This window comes from Plasmodium inui, assembly GCF_000524495.1.
Source record: "Plasmodium inui San Antonio 1 unplaced genomic scaffold supercont1.123, whole genome shotgun sequence".
Classification (NCBI taxonomy): domain Eukaryota; phylum Apicomplexa; class Aconoidasida; order Haemosporida; family Plasmodiidae; genus Plasmodium; species Plasmodium inui.
In genome coordinates this window covers 1,135-15,629 of record NW_008481957.1, presented here as the reverse complement: position 1 = coordinate 15,629, position 14,495 = coordinate 1,135, and the positions used below count along the sequence as shown (strand labels likewise).

The following is a 14,495-nucleotide window of genomic DNA, read 5'->3' as shown; positions in this document are numbered from 1 at the left end:
GAACAACTGACCCATGAAACCTAGGTCCTGAAAACTAGATAGGCCAACCACCACCTCAACCCTCGCCCCTAGACAGAGGACCAAGAACAGTAGACCTACCTCAATCCCCTACCCCCTGAAACCTGATGGTAAAGTCTGTACCATATAGAAAAACATACACCCTAACCACTCACCCCTCATCCGTGATCCCTAAGCAGGCCAATAAACACTAACGACTAAAACTTGAAAGTAGAACAGCAACCTGAAACATGAGACTAGCCCCTGAACAAAAAAACTAGGTCATCCCCTTCCCACTGAAACCTAAACCTAAAACCTGAGCACCTAAACCTAAAACCTGAGCACCTAAACCATGAAACTACAAGAAGACGCAACCCCTGGACCGTGAGCCCTGAGGCCAAAATCGAGAAGAAGACTCCTAAGAACTGGACCCTAAACCTCATCTCTATACAGTACCCCATGAGACCTAAAATCTACAACTAACCACTAGCCCCTGGAGAATAGACCATAAGCCTTAAGCCATGCCCCATGAAGGTAGGACCCAACCGTAAAACCTGACAATCTCAAAAGTAACGAACTGACTCCCAAGAAGTCTGAAGCTAATCCTTGAAGAATCAACCGTGAAAATCAAACCCCAACAACCAAGGGCCGAGACACAAAAAAGAATCCCCCAGAGCAGCATGATTAAGCCCTAGAAACTGATCCCTGAACCCTAACCGATAAACCCGGAAAACTCCACCCTGAAACCTAAACCGTCAACCCTCCCGCCTAACAGATGATCGATAACCCCTGACAACTAAACCTTGATACCTAGACCTAAATAATAGACCTAGAAACTAAAAACTAAGAGACTAACCCCTCAACGCAAAACCGAAACACCCCAAATCCGAAACCGTAGCAATAACAACAACACCCCCACACCGAAACCAACCAAAACGGAACCCCTAAACGTAGAACATAAAGCATACCACCTGAACCCTAAACCTGAAGCAAGAACCTACATCATAACCCCTGACACCTAAAAACTAACCCCAAACCCCAAAAACCAGACACAATAACCACTCATCAAAGATTCCTCAACCCTCCTCCCTGAACCATGACCTCCAAACCCTGATCCCAGGAGCGTAGTAGCTAACCAATCGTCCCTGAACTCTGACCCCTGAGACTGAGCCTAAAACATAATCCCAAACCGCTCCCACCTAAAAGTAACCCATAACCACTAATCCCTGAGACCTAAACGCTGACCCCAATCCTTAAAACCTAATCCCAGAAACCTAAACCCTGAACCCTGAAACCTACACCATCACTGCAAAAGGCTAAACCCTGATCCCACACCACTGAACCCTGAAGCTAAACCCTGAAGCGTAAGCTAAAGCTAAACCTTAAACTCTCATCGCTAAAACTGAAACGTAAACCCAGAAACGTAGGACTAGACCCTGAACCCTGAAAACTAACGCATGATCCTTAAACCTGAATCCTCCACCCTAAACCCTAAAACGCAAGTCCTAAGCCCTAACCCATCAGCCCTAAATCCTGAAACCTAAACCGTAATCCCTGAGCCATGAACCCTAAAGATAACCCTAAATCCTAATCCCACAACACGGAACCCTGAAGCTAAGCACTGATCCCTGGACACTAACCGATGAAACCTGAAAACTAAACTCTAAGATAAAACCCTGATACCTGAGCCCTAGCGACTGAACGCTGAACGACACAACATTAAACCCAAACCATAGACCATGAAGCCATGAACCCTGAACCTGACCCCACCCCCCTAGAACTAAACCCTAGAACTAAATCCTGAACCCTAACAACTAACCGCTGGCCCATGATCCATGCCCCCTAATCGTAAGACTAAGACCTGAACCGTAACCCAAACCCCTAAACCCAGAAAACTATCGCTGGACCCTGAACCCTAGACCTTCAAACCTAAGCCCTAACCACAAAACCTAAACCTAAACCCTGAACCATGGCCATTAGAACATGACGCCTAGGCCCCTAAACCCTGAGCCCCAGCCCCTAAACCCGAATCCCTAAGCCTAAACCCTGATCCCTGAATCGTGACCCCAAAACCCTGACCCCTAAGCCCCGAACCCTAAAACCTAAGCCCTAGACGCTGGACACTGAACCCTGAACTTTAACCCCTAAATCCTAAACCCTGAACCCTGAACAGTAGCCCCCGGAACCTGACCCCTGGACCCACAACCCTAGACCATGAGCCCTCAACCCTGAACCCTAAACACTAACCATGAACCCTAAACCTAAAACCTGAACCCTAAACCTGAACCCTAAACCTGAACCATAAACAGTAAAACTGAACCATAGGGACCTAAAGCCTGAACCGTATCCACTAAACCCTAAACCATGAGACCTAAACCTGGAACATGATCCATAAAAATCAACCCTAACACCTGAAGCCCCAAAAGTAGCCCCTGACCCCTAGAGACCAGACCCTGAACCCTAACCCCCGAAACCTAAGCCCTAAACCCTAAACCCTAATCCTTGAAGACTGAGGCTGACCGCTAAAACTAGAAACCTGACCATTGAAACCTGAAACCTGAACCATCCTCCAACAACCCAAGGCATAACCCCCAACCCCTAAACCTAAACCTTGAACCATAAGTCCTGACCCTAACCGTAATCCCTGAACCCCATCCCCCCCCTCCCACTGAACCTGACCCCTAAACCGACCCCCCTGAACCCTGAACCTGAAAACTAAAGCCCAAACCACAAACTATGACGCCCGAAGATTAAAATATAAAACCCATACCTAAACCACATAACTGAACCCTAGGACACGCCGTAATTTCCTGAACCTCCCCTCCTAACAACTCGAGTTTCGCCTCCGGAATTTCGGAATTTCACCCTAAGATGTCAGTCATAGAGATTAATACTTAGGCAGAGAACCCTCAGGTTAAAAATTCTGAGAGATTAATTCAGCTCCTAAACCTGAGACTAATTCCTAGAAGAAGAGCTAAGCTCATCGTCTTTAGCAGCTACCCGCAAATTCCGGAGCATGTATTACTAAAAGATTACTTTGAAGTAACAAGTAACTACCTGATGAAACCAGATAACTACTTCACCATTGATTGGTCAAGGAACAGTCAAGAGAGACAAAATAAAGTCACAATTGTCCCCTCCCAGTGTCCCATAGTTTCGCATCAATCGGCCTGTTCATTCCACTCCTTCCCTTTGTGGTTGGGCCAATATAGATTTCTCCCCTGAAACCCTCTCCATGAGGATCATAACATCACCAGGGGAGCTACACCCCGTCCTGGATACTTCCTCTGGAGCATCCTGGGGGGGGTATCCATCATTCGCACCCCCATCCATTCCACCATGTTCCGCAGGCTCCACGGGCTTCTATCTTCTCCAGTTTCCCCTGGGAGGTAAACTCCCATATCCTACTAGGTGTCTTTTGTCCGTAGATCCCCTCATGCCTACACATGACTTGAAGGAACCTATCCGCCAGAAGCCATAGAGACCTATACTCGCAAACATGACGGCTATAACACCTCCTCCTAGGACGCCTGAATACCCTCCCCAGGAGGGGTCCAGCCGAGGTTCACCCGCCTGGAGACTTGGCCTTGCTGTCTTTACCCTCACTAATCCGGAGGGAGAGGGGTCATCACTAGGCAAAGCAATTTGACCATTATGGTCCCCCCCCTTAGGCCTCATTTCGTCGAGATATATTCTCTCTGACCTCTCACTATCTGCGTTTATTTCTTCTTGTGACTTCCGATTGGGGCTTCTTCCGTCAGTTGGGGCAAGGTTCTGCGATGCTTTGGGACTATGGAGATTAGCATCGCCCAAGTTAATGAGACTCATGGAATGCCCCCCTACCTCTGGTTCCGTGGGACTCGTTTGAGTGGTTCTTGGGTCAGTCGCCGCGGATTTCTGGTCTACTACTCCTGATTTTGCCTCCTCATCGTTTAAGACTGCTTTTGATTTTCCTGCCCCAGGTTCTCCACAAGTTCCTGACTTAACTCCCTCTAGGTCCCTATATATCAGATAGTTCGTCCTTCCGCTGAGGTGCTGTAATCCTGCTCCACACTCTAATGTCCCCTTGTCGAATATACAATATAAAGCCTGCTTCCTACCTGACGCGCTGTCCTGTGATTCTACCAATTGACTTAACTCATAGGGACCACAGGTCTGGCAGAGTTTACTTATTCCCCCATAGATACTCAATATTAGACCTATCTTCCCCTGTATCTCATCGTTAGGTGCTACCGGCGACTCGGTCGTTTGTCGTGGGAGCAATTTTTCTCCAAGTGTTTCTAAGAGCCAGGAGTCCCATAAACATTTCGGCATCTCGATTTCCTGCAAGAGATCCTGACAAACGGGCGGGAGCATTTTGCTTAAATTAGGGTTGCCTGTCATGGTCTGACCCCAGATATTTACCAGGCAGATAAGTAGGCCCATCCACTCGGGTGAATGTGCGGAGCCTTGGCAGAGCTTCCTTGAGAGTATGTCCCGCCAATCGAGGGAGGCTCCCTTAATCTTATCATTCGAAGGATCAACTGTCCCTTCCGGCTCATATGTGAAGGTTGTGAGGGGTTCCATAGCCTGTAGGACATTGTTGACTAAATCTTCCCAGGTGATGCTCCCCAGATTTCTCCCCTCATCCTCGCATCCTCCTATTACATCCTGATTCCTGAACTGTTGGTATAAGGTCCTGAGATCCTCCTTTTTCAGATTGGTAACGAACTTCTCTAACCAGTAGACCCTGCTTGTAGACTCGTTTATAGACTGTTGCTCTCGCCGGTCATGTCCTTTTTGTAGTTGTTCGCAGTAAGTGCCTATGTCGTGGACTGCTGCCCCTAACCATACTGCATCCTTCCATCTACAGACCTCCATTGGCTTGTCACTTGGGCTAGGTTCGCTCTTAATTGTCCTTCGCTCTAGCCTCATGAGGATGATAAATTACATCCTTCAAATGTACCTCCCTCGACTCTTCTCTCCTTTTGGGCCTGATGTTCGGCTGTTTGTTTCCCTTGGGCAAGTTTTGGCTCCTTCCCTGCTTCCGTGCCTTGTTCATTCCTCCCTGATTTACAGGATGCCTCGGCACCTTACAGTGAATCTTCCTCCTCCCCTAAATGCGTGGTGCTATTAAGATTTGGGTTTTGGCCTAGACGTTTCTTCCTTCTCCTCTTCTCCAAACTTCCCTTCTTAACTTTGTGTGCTTGGGATGTAACTGAACGTCCCTCGCGTTGACTTCTGGGGATGCCCTCCCCCGTTTTATATCCCCCTCTCTTAGATCTCCTAAGGCCAACCTATCTTAATCTCCGCGTCTCCTGCTTCCCCCTCCTCATATTCTACTGGTCCCTCCTCTTAATGGTGGCTTAGTCGTCTCCTATCTCTCTTCGGATTCGTCCCTCCCCCTGACCACTCCATGAAGGTCCCGCAGAGCACTCCTTTTCCCCTCCACTTCCTTTGCTCTCCAGCTACCCCGAAACAGCTTCCTTCACGTGCTGGAGGGGCCGCGTCGTCTGCCTGTCGGTCTGCGCTCTGCTACCACTGACTGTTCCATCCTTTAGATAAGGCTGTCCTTGTTCTAATTCTTGGGCATCTGGCTATAGAATCAGGCTCGCTCCCTCTAAGCGAGTCACGCTTCCATAAGACATCCTCCATGTGGTCCTCCTCATGTTGTTGCTTACCCTTGAGATCTAATTCCCTCCTTCAGTCTGAGGCTTCTTTCCAATGGTCCTTTGCTTCTCCTTTACAAGATTTCCTGCCTTTGGGGCTCCTCGCTTAAATTCAGATTGCGTCTTTCCCTTTTGGTTCTGACTACTCAGGAGGTTCACTACTCTTTGGCCGTGCTTTTCCACACCTCATGTATTCATTTAATCGCGCCCTTCTTTCCCGGCTTCTTATCAAGTCCCTTGGATACTGATTGACTTTTCGATGGAATCCCTTTCCCCACTCCTCCCTTTATCACTCCCCCGTCTTTCGGTCAGCCTCTCCTCTTCCTGGGGATTATTATCGAATCTTCCGTATCTGTCAGCCTCCCATCCTCTACCTCCTTCCGACCCTCCCTGTCCCCAGTTTCATCCCTTCCCTTTTGGTTATCTGCTCCTGCGGCGTGTCCTATCCTTTTTGCCTCTCCTGACATATTTTCTCATCCTTACCTCGTTCTTGTCCTGGAATGTTTTAGATCCACCTCCTTCCTTCTCCATCTGTTGCTTCATCCTGCTCAATCCTCCTTTAATTTGTTTCGTTCCTTCTGGTTCGTCTTTCGGGGGGGCCCCTGCAGATATCCTCCTGAATTAGCTCCTCTGAATCACCAGTCATGCCCCTTCTGTCCTCTTTCGGACGGGATGATTCTCATGTTCCTTCACTTCCTTTGTCAGTCTCCTGAACTCGTCTTCCTTTTCCTTCCCTATCTACAGTCCCCGGGAGCTCCCTAATTTTTCCAGGAACTTCGCCTAGTTGAGAGTCCTAACCCAGCCCCACTCCGACAGTTCACTCTCTCCTTCTTCGGTATTTACTATTCCCTCCTTTGGGATCGCATATACGTCCCATGACTTCCTTAGTCGTCCAGTCTCGCACTCGCTCCGATATTCAGCAGATCTGTCGCTCCTCTTTCTCCTTACTCCCATTGATCTTCTCTCGCCAAAGCCCCTCTTCCCTGAGGGTCCATGAGAAGTTGCCGGTGCTGAATTCCCCTACTCTTGCTCTTTTGCAGTTTCCTTCCCTTTGTGTTTTCCTAGGCCTGTTCTTGCCCCCTCTCCTCTGAACTAAGGGAGAGACTAACCCTTCCTGCTGGTCCTTCCTTTAACTCCCTAAGCCTTCCTTGTATCGGCTGCCTACTTCTTCTGGATTGTTTATTCTTTCTCTGTTGCTGCGGGGAGTTGATTTGGCTTCTGAAGCTTCCTATCCTCGCCGTATTCACCCCCCCTCGTCGTCTCCATCTATTCTAGATCCTGGTCGTTCGGCAGATCTGTCGACTCTATCTGGTTTGAAACTCCCTCCGTTTTTTCGTATGCTTGTCATTCGCCATGTTGTTCCACTTTCCGCTCAGTCAGTCACCCTCCCTAGCTTTCTCTTTCGGTTGGGGTTCCGCGCCAGATGCCCCCCTAGTTTCCCACTCGCTCTTGGTTTTCGACTCAGTCCTCTTATCCTAGTTATTCCCTCCTTCGATTTTCCTCTATTGTCGCTATCGACTCTGGAGCGCCCCGCTCCCGTTTCTGCCGATATTATCCTGAGGGATTAGTCATAATTCGTTCCCTCGATTTCGTGGCGTCATGCAGAGACTCGGCCTCTTTTCTCCTCATCCGATACTAGGCTGGATTCGTTGTTTTACCTTATTCCTGGGGTCGCTCGATTTTATTGATACTCGAAAGACCCCTCTTGGGTCGAGAAATGGCCCCCCAATGCCTTGACCTACCTCTTGGCCGGACTTTGTTTTACCCCTCTACTACTCTTAGGGACTTTTTGGATTGTTGATACTTTATTTTAGACAGGAACGGTGTTCTCTTTTCCCCCTAAGGCCTCATCGTCTATGTTCTCCCTTCTCGTAGCCAATGCTCATCGAAGTTGTCAGCCGCTCCCCCTTGCCTGCTTAGGATCTGGGGGGTCCCTTTACGGCTTTAGACGGGGAGGGTGCGATAGCTTCCCTTTATCTCACGCCTCTATGGTTTTTGCTCCAGTTACTCGTTGTCTATGGTACCACCCTCTCCTATCGATGGAGATCAGCGGATCCCTGGGTTCCTCTCCGGACTTCCTCCTAATTTGAACTCCCTGGCCCAATGTTTCTAGATGATCCCTCTCTTCGGATTTAGGAATCAGGTTGCGGCCTTGAGGTTAAGGCTGTTGTTTTTGTATGGCTCTGTGGTTTAGTCCCCTGCTGAGGTGTGGATTTTCCTGTACCTGCCTTGGGCCGTTGGTCTTTTGCGCCCTGATAGGAGTGGGATTTCCGTGGGTTGGATTCTCGGTGCTATTCGTTCCTAATACTTCGGTGTTGATTCGGATATTTCTTGGATCCTCCTCAGGCTGCATATTTCTTTCCTTTCTGTTCTAGACCGCTAGGATTTGGGACTGTCTTTTGGAGTCCGGTGGACTTTATCAATTGATATATCATTTATAGCGAGTGGCGACGTGTATCTTTTCTTATCTTTACTACCCTCTTGTGCCCATATGGTCATTATTTGGGGGGAGTCGCCTTGGGGTTTCTTTCTTAGTCCTCTGTTGAGTCGTTGGAGGGTTCCCTTTTGGGATTATACGATCCTTCAACCTGATTCTTCCGGTGTTGGAGGTTCCTTAGGGGCTCTTTTTTGAGTCAGCGGCTGTTGGAGCTTCGTTTGCTAATTGAATTTCTCCGTGAACCTTTTTACGAAATTATGACTTCCGAGCTCCTTGACCAATTCCTGGCACTTAGTCCTAAGGGAGTTTGTTTTGATTTTTGTCCTTCTGGAAGAGTTCTTATATATCTTTGGTACTTCCGGAGTGTTGTAGTATTGAGGAATTTCTATCTGGCCCTTTCCTCTCGTTGGGGGGAGGAATATAGAGACTTGGGGGTCTAAATGTGTTTCCCGCCTGATTTCTGCTTGGGTTTGCTTGGGGATTCTTCCATTTGACCCTATTATTTGATTTCTTTCTTCATCCTCGGCTATGCCTAACCGTTATCATACGCCTGCTTCTTTTTGTTGCTCTTGGGATTAGACTACCCACCTCTTTGTGGGAGCCTGTTCCTAGTCGCTATTTACTCTATTAGAACTTCGAGGATAATGGATGAATCTTCAGGTTTTTATTACCTTCGGGATTTTTATCTTTCAATTTTTTTGAGATCGAAGGGGGATTGGTGCTGTGGTCGGATGTCACTGGGGTTCATGGGTCCTTTTTTCGGGTTGTTACCTTAATAGGAATATTGCTTGGAGTCTGCTCTTTTATCTCTTCGGCTTTCTTGGGGTTAGTTGATAGTTTTTTTTGTTGCACTCAGGGTCTTGACATGTCCGGGTTAGGAGGTTCCTTCAGTTGACTACTCTACTCTTGAGACTTGGTTTTGTTTTGAGTGAGGCGCCTTGGGGCTTCTGTTTATCTTCTGTTTTTCGTTCTATTTGAATTACCCAATCTTTGCCCAGGTGGAGGGCTTAATTGCTGATTCTGCCCTTAGCTTGTGTTTCTTTTTCGATATTCCTCCTGTGCCTGGTGTTTAGTCAGATCGTTCAATCTGGTAATCCAGGTTGGTAATTTCTGTTGACTTTTATATCCTGGAGACTAAGGTCCTTATTCCTTTCTTTTCCTTTTTTTCTCGGGAGGGTAGTCTATTCAGTCAGCTTTAGACGTCATTACTGATTTATGTGCTCCTCTAATTTTATTGGAGTTGCTGCTAGTTATCACTTTGCTCATTATTGTTGACAAATATGGCTGGAGTTATTCTTTACTTTGGTTGACTCGGCTGTAATTTTCCCAGGGGCTCCTTCGGTATTTGTTTCCCTTTTCTTTGGGGGATATTAGTTTCGGATATTGCGCCTCTGGGTTTGGGTTTCTCTTCTTTGATTTCCTTTATTTCTTTTCTGGATGAGGGGGAGAGGGGCGTGCGTTGGAGTGAGATATTAATTCTTCTTCTATTGTGAGACGGGATTCTTTTACTGTGGGGGTATTTGTAAGACACTACTGTTGGGTTGTTCCTTTTGATTATGAACATTAAATTTATGCTAGATCCTATAATTATTAACTTGCTTTTAACCTGATCTCACTTTTTCCGTCCTCAAGAGAGGCTACTTGTGTTGTATATGGGGGGAATTATATATCATTCCACTTACTGTTGAAACTCGTCTAATAAGGTGGGAGTTATAATTTCATGTTCGACCATCTGGTATCACATATTTGCAGAATCTTTATATTTGGTCATCTTGTTTTGAGGGCTGAGGGCGGGTTTCCTAGTCCTAGAGATGTCTAATTTTCCGATAGTCAGATATCTGACACTATTAAGATTATAACGAAAAACTCCTATTTAGTAGGCTTGGGGTGGGGATTTTGCTATGAGTATACTTGACCTGTCTACTATGTGTAGTTATGAACAGACTAAATACTTAGGATAGATAATATATCACCTTGTGATTTTCTTAATTGGTCAGTTACTTGGCTCCAATAGGGGACTTGGGTTGATATTATTTACCCTTCATTATTCCCCTTTCCTTTGTGGAGTTGGAGGAATATATACATTCTTTACCTTCTTGATAGTTCATTGAGTCTAAGACTTTTTCCCCCATTATCCTGTTCTGGACGCCTTGTTTAAATAAGAATCCTTAACCAGGTTATTGACTTCTTCGTATTGTCTTTTTCCATTATATTTAATATTATGATATATTTGACGTAGTCTGGCTATCTCGTAGTTGAATATTTCTCTACTCAGACACGCTGGTGATGAGTATAAAACGGCCTGGTTATTCTTCTTGCTTTTTGCCTATTCGTATTATAATATCGAGAATATTCCACTTGGATATCATCTTCGTCTAGGTCTCTTGTATTTTTCGTCTAACGCTTAATACTATATAGTTTAATTCATAGTTTCCTTGATTATTGGTACTATAATTTCGACTCTTCACTTGCGAAGGACCTTATTCTCTTGGACCTCTTGCACTTTTGAATTCTGTTTGATTTAATAATCAGTCGTTAATATGAGAAATAATATAAGATATCTTCAGCTTCTTGTTATAGAGGTAATAATCATCCTGTTGTTCCTAAATTGCATTCATTGATATCTAGCAGTTATGGAATAGATATATTTATCACAAACCCTTAATATAGTATAAGATTAGGCAAAGGAACTATACAGACTAGTTAATATATAAGGTGAAGTGACTGCTGTACACCGGCTGTAAAAACTATTTAACTATTAGAACCTTTGTTCTTAAGTTTTGCTCTATTGCTTCTGTTTAATTATATTTTGAAAACGTAACATATTCAATAAAGAACCTACAATTTCCCAGGTGTAGAGGTAGTTTCTTCTCTTGGTTCTCCAGTAATTCTCAATATATGAACATTTTTTTAGCAGTACGTCTTATCTATTTCAGAGACTTCATAATTACTACGGTATTATCTACTTAATTTTATCAGTTTCCACACAATCGTATCTAGGGAATATTTAACATTAATATTCTCTGTAGATATGTGTATAAATAACCTATGGACTGCTCACATCAGTTAACATTATTATGCTTCCTTCAATATATACATCATGAGAAAGCTAAAGTTTAATTCACTATAAGGTTGACACAAGAAGGTTATATATAAGAAGATTCACATGGTTCAGTCCATTAATAACGAATAAATATACATAGGGAATAAAGAAGTCTCTTATAGATTCCCTAATAATCTATAAGACTTGTCGTAGAAACCCCTTTGGTTAGGGGTCCCCTCTGATTATAGATTAGTGTGACATTGGTAAAATCATTAATCTAACTACATGACTTTCCTTAGCTTCCTTTAGGTGGTTTATACACTCATTATTGGAGAATTAAGCGATAGGATGATACGATATTGATAATATTCTTTTCTTTATTTAACAATTTCATAATTTTATTAAATAATGAGCTACATTTGGTTTGTATCATATTTAATCTCATGACGATAAAGTAATGCTTTGATTATTGTATCATATAATCCTCTTTTGTTGGGGTCCAAAGTTCTCTATCATTGCCCTTATAAATAAATTCTGTCACTATATAAGAGATATAGGAATATAAACACTTATACACAAGTAATTATATTATTTATAATGACGCCATTCCTCAATACGGATTCGGTTCTAGCAAACATATCAGGTTTATTTTGTTCACTGTTTAAAAGGAGGATATATAATTCTAGATATGCCCTCCTTGGACTTCAGTACCTGAAATATTACCCAAAATACATAAGTGAATAAGAGAATAATGGGAAATAACACAAATTGTGACTATACCTATCATAGTATTCACTTTTCCTGTAATATTAGCTTCTGTTTTGCAATGAATTTTAAAGGAAGAGACAAGCAGTGATCAACATACTCATTAGTAGACTGTTAAAAGTTTAAATCACGCAAGCACAGGTAGCATAAAGATGAAAGAGGAGAATAATCATCTTCTAACACGTGAAGAAAATAGGAGACTTATATGCCTCAGTAAGATGTTTACATTGCTGTTTCAGCTTAAGCCATAAATACGTGACGTATTAAAGGTATGAAATATTCTTTATGATTATAAATTTTCGATAAAGAAGAATATTGTCAATACGTTAATCACACCCTGGACGGCTCAATCCTTGAAGGCATATATCTTATAATAATGGCAACATATGAGCACGGCCGGCGCTGACGGTAAGTTCAAAGAATGGATAAGCTGGGGATATTGTACCATGGTACGCCGACAACTAAATATTCTCCTTCCTGCAGTGTTATTGATATATATAGTGGGACATTGAAGCTGAGCATACCAGAACGGAGGATATCTTGGGTGCGAGAGGTTAGAATACACCTGTCATGTACTGTCAAGTATAAGATAAGATCAAACACATGAAGCGTACGACAGAACGTCACCCGTATAGCTGTCAGCAATGCGCATGAATACGAAAGTCGAGTCCACTTATCTCTCATCTTGAAATTTTGCAGTTCACGGGGATATGACTAATTGCATATTGTATCGTTTAATGACATCCTTATGTTGCCGAAATGTAACAATCAATTCGGAATTATAATGAAAGCCACCTATTTGCACATAGATTGCAGTGGAAGCGCAGTACTCCTTGATGGAAACCTTTAATTTAAGTTAATATATCTGTGATTGCCGAATAAATTCAGTCAAATTGGAAGGTCATTTGCCAATAATTCTTTAAAATAACGTAGAATCAAGTCACATTAGAATTCTTGCACCTGTGCTAAAGGTATCTTGACTTCTGCAAATGTGTTCTTTTTTTTGTGCACCTATTTGATGGTGCGCTCAAAGTTTATGTGTAGAATTTGCAGGTTGATATTTTTATGTACAATCCCTTTCTCCTCTCTCTTTACCTTTTTCTTTAAGGTTCCTTTCAGGTAGGAATATTTCTTAATTTCTTCTTCTTTCATTCTAAGTCAAAGCCGTCCCTGCCAAAATTATATATAATCTTGTCCTTGTTTCGCATTTTTCTTTAACAAGGTGGGTTACGCGCGATTGGTAAATCATGAACCGTGGAATTATATATAACACTCAGCCGCAACTTATCCACACATTACATGAGTAAAAGCGCGGTTTACTGGATTCATTCATTCTCAATGAGTCTTCCTACTGCCAAAATAGTTCTATATATAAAAAGGTGGAGGACTTCTCAAAATTAAGAGGTTATTCTCATAGTCACTTGGCTCATAATCTGCAAAGGAATAGAAAAAAGTAAAATCAAGGTGATATCAGTAATTGGATCCAAAGAATTGGAATCCTCATATTCTATATCATGGCAACAGAGAATATACAGGTAACAGCACAACCCTTATGCCAGACCTTTGAATAGTAGTGACCCATGCAGTCAACATAAATATCTTATGATTATGATTCTAGATACAACAAAAAGGGACACCTTTACACTAAGCGTAGACACAGAAAATGTTGGAACTCTCCCAAAATCTACCTCAGAAAGTGTCTTATATCTTTACAAGAAGAAAAATGGTTTTAAGAAAGCTTCTAAAACTTCAAAGAGGAAATAAATCTATTTTAAACAATTATATATTTCCATGTATAAAATCAAAAATGGTATCATAGGATATTACATCCTATGGTAACAAATAAAATTGTACAGTTTGTAATTCAAGAAATAACGCTCAATACAAACAGCAAAGAATTTAGAACACCAATTAATATAGGTAAGAAATTTCGTACTTATATATCTTTCCCCCTAACTTGGAATAATGGCGTGTATTTTGACACACGAAGGTTTGCAATCAACTCCTCTCTTGTTTGATGCGGTATTGGGCCCGGTGAATATCCCACCTCATATGTTACTGTAGGTGTTCTCTTTCCTGTCCATGTTCAATGTTTCTGGGGTGATTCCTTCTCCGTCAACATTGCTTCAGGTACTCTTATTTGTTAAGTTAGCTCTTTCCCTTTGGTTCTAGTGTGCTATTCCTCCTTCCCATGTTTGGCTGCTACCTCCTAACCATGTTTCTTGATATTTTTAAGTCCTTTATACGGTTTTACCCTATATATTTATTTTTCCTCTGAAATGGAGAATTCTGCTCAATGTCGAAGTACCGTCAATGTATAGACTCTACTTTGGGAATTTCTTCCACCTCACTTTTTTCTTTTCGCCTCCCTGAAAGGATAAGTGGTTTGTATGTTAGGCATATTCGTATCCTCTTGTCAAAGATATCCTGGTAACATTAATGTTATGGACACCAATGATATTCTAGGGAGGACAGTACTCTGCATATAATACTACTTTTAGGATACCGCTTTTCCAAAAAGAATGCTACTGCAGATACATCAAAGGACTTCCTAAAACTGTTATGTCATTATATTACAGCCGGGATTCTAACCCTTTAAATGATA

The 14,495-nt window shown here is 43.1% G+C and overlaps 3 protein-coding genes across 3 annotated transcripts; all 3 read right to left on the bottom strand.

Moving 5' to 3' along the window:
* Positions 1 to 3,360: 3,360 nt before the first annotated feature.
* On the bottom strand, positions 3,361 to 4,911 carry C922_05650 (hypothetical protein; the record flags this gene model as incomplete). The annotated part of the gene is made up of 1 exon (XM_008821221.1): positions 3,361 to 4,911. One exon carries the CDS (start codon positions 4,909 to 4,911, stop codon positions 3,361 to 3,363), a length of 1,551 nt encoding a protein of 516 aa, XP_008819443.1.
* A 2,892-nt stretch (positions 4,912 to 7,803) lies between these two features.
* Positions 7,804 to 7,998, bottom strand: C922_05649 (hypothetical protein; the record flags this gene model as incomplete). The annotated part of the gene is made up of 1 exon (XM_008821220.1): positions 7,804 to 7,998. The coding sequence occupies one exon, from the start codon at positions 7,996 to 7,998 to the stop codon at positions 7,804 to 7,806; it is 195 nt and encodes a 64-aa protein (XP_008819442.1).
* Positions 7,999 to 9,379: 1,381 nt separating this feature from the next.
* On the bottom strand, positions 9,380 to 9,646 carry C922_05648 (hypothetical protein; the record flags this gene model as incomplete). Its single annotated transcript, XM_008821219.1, has 1 exon — positions 9,380 to 9,646. The coding sequence occupies one exon, from the start codon at positions 9,644 to 9,646 to the stop codon at positions 9,380 to 9,382; it is 267 nt and encodes an 88-aa protein (XP_008819441.1).
* Positions 9,647 to 14,495: the final 4,849 nt, after the last annotated feature.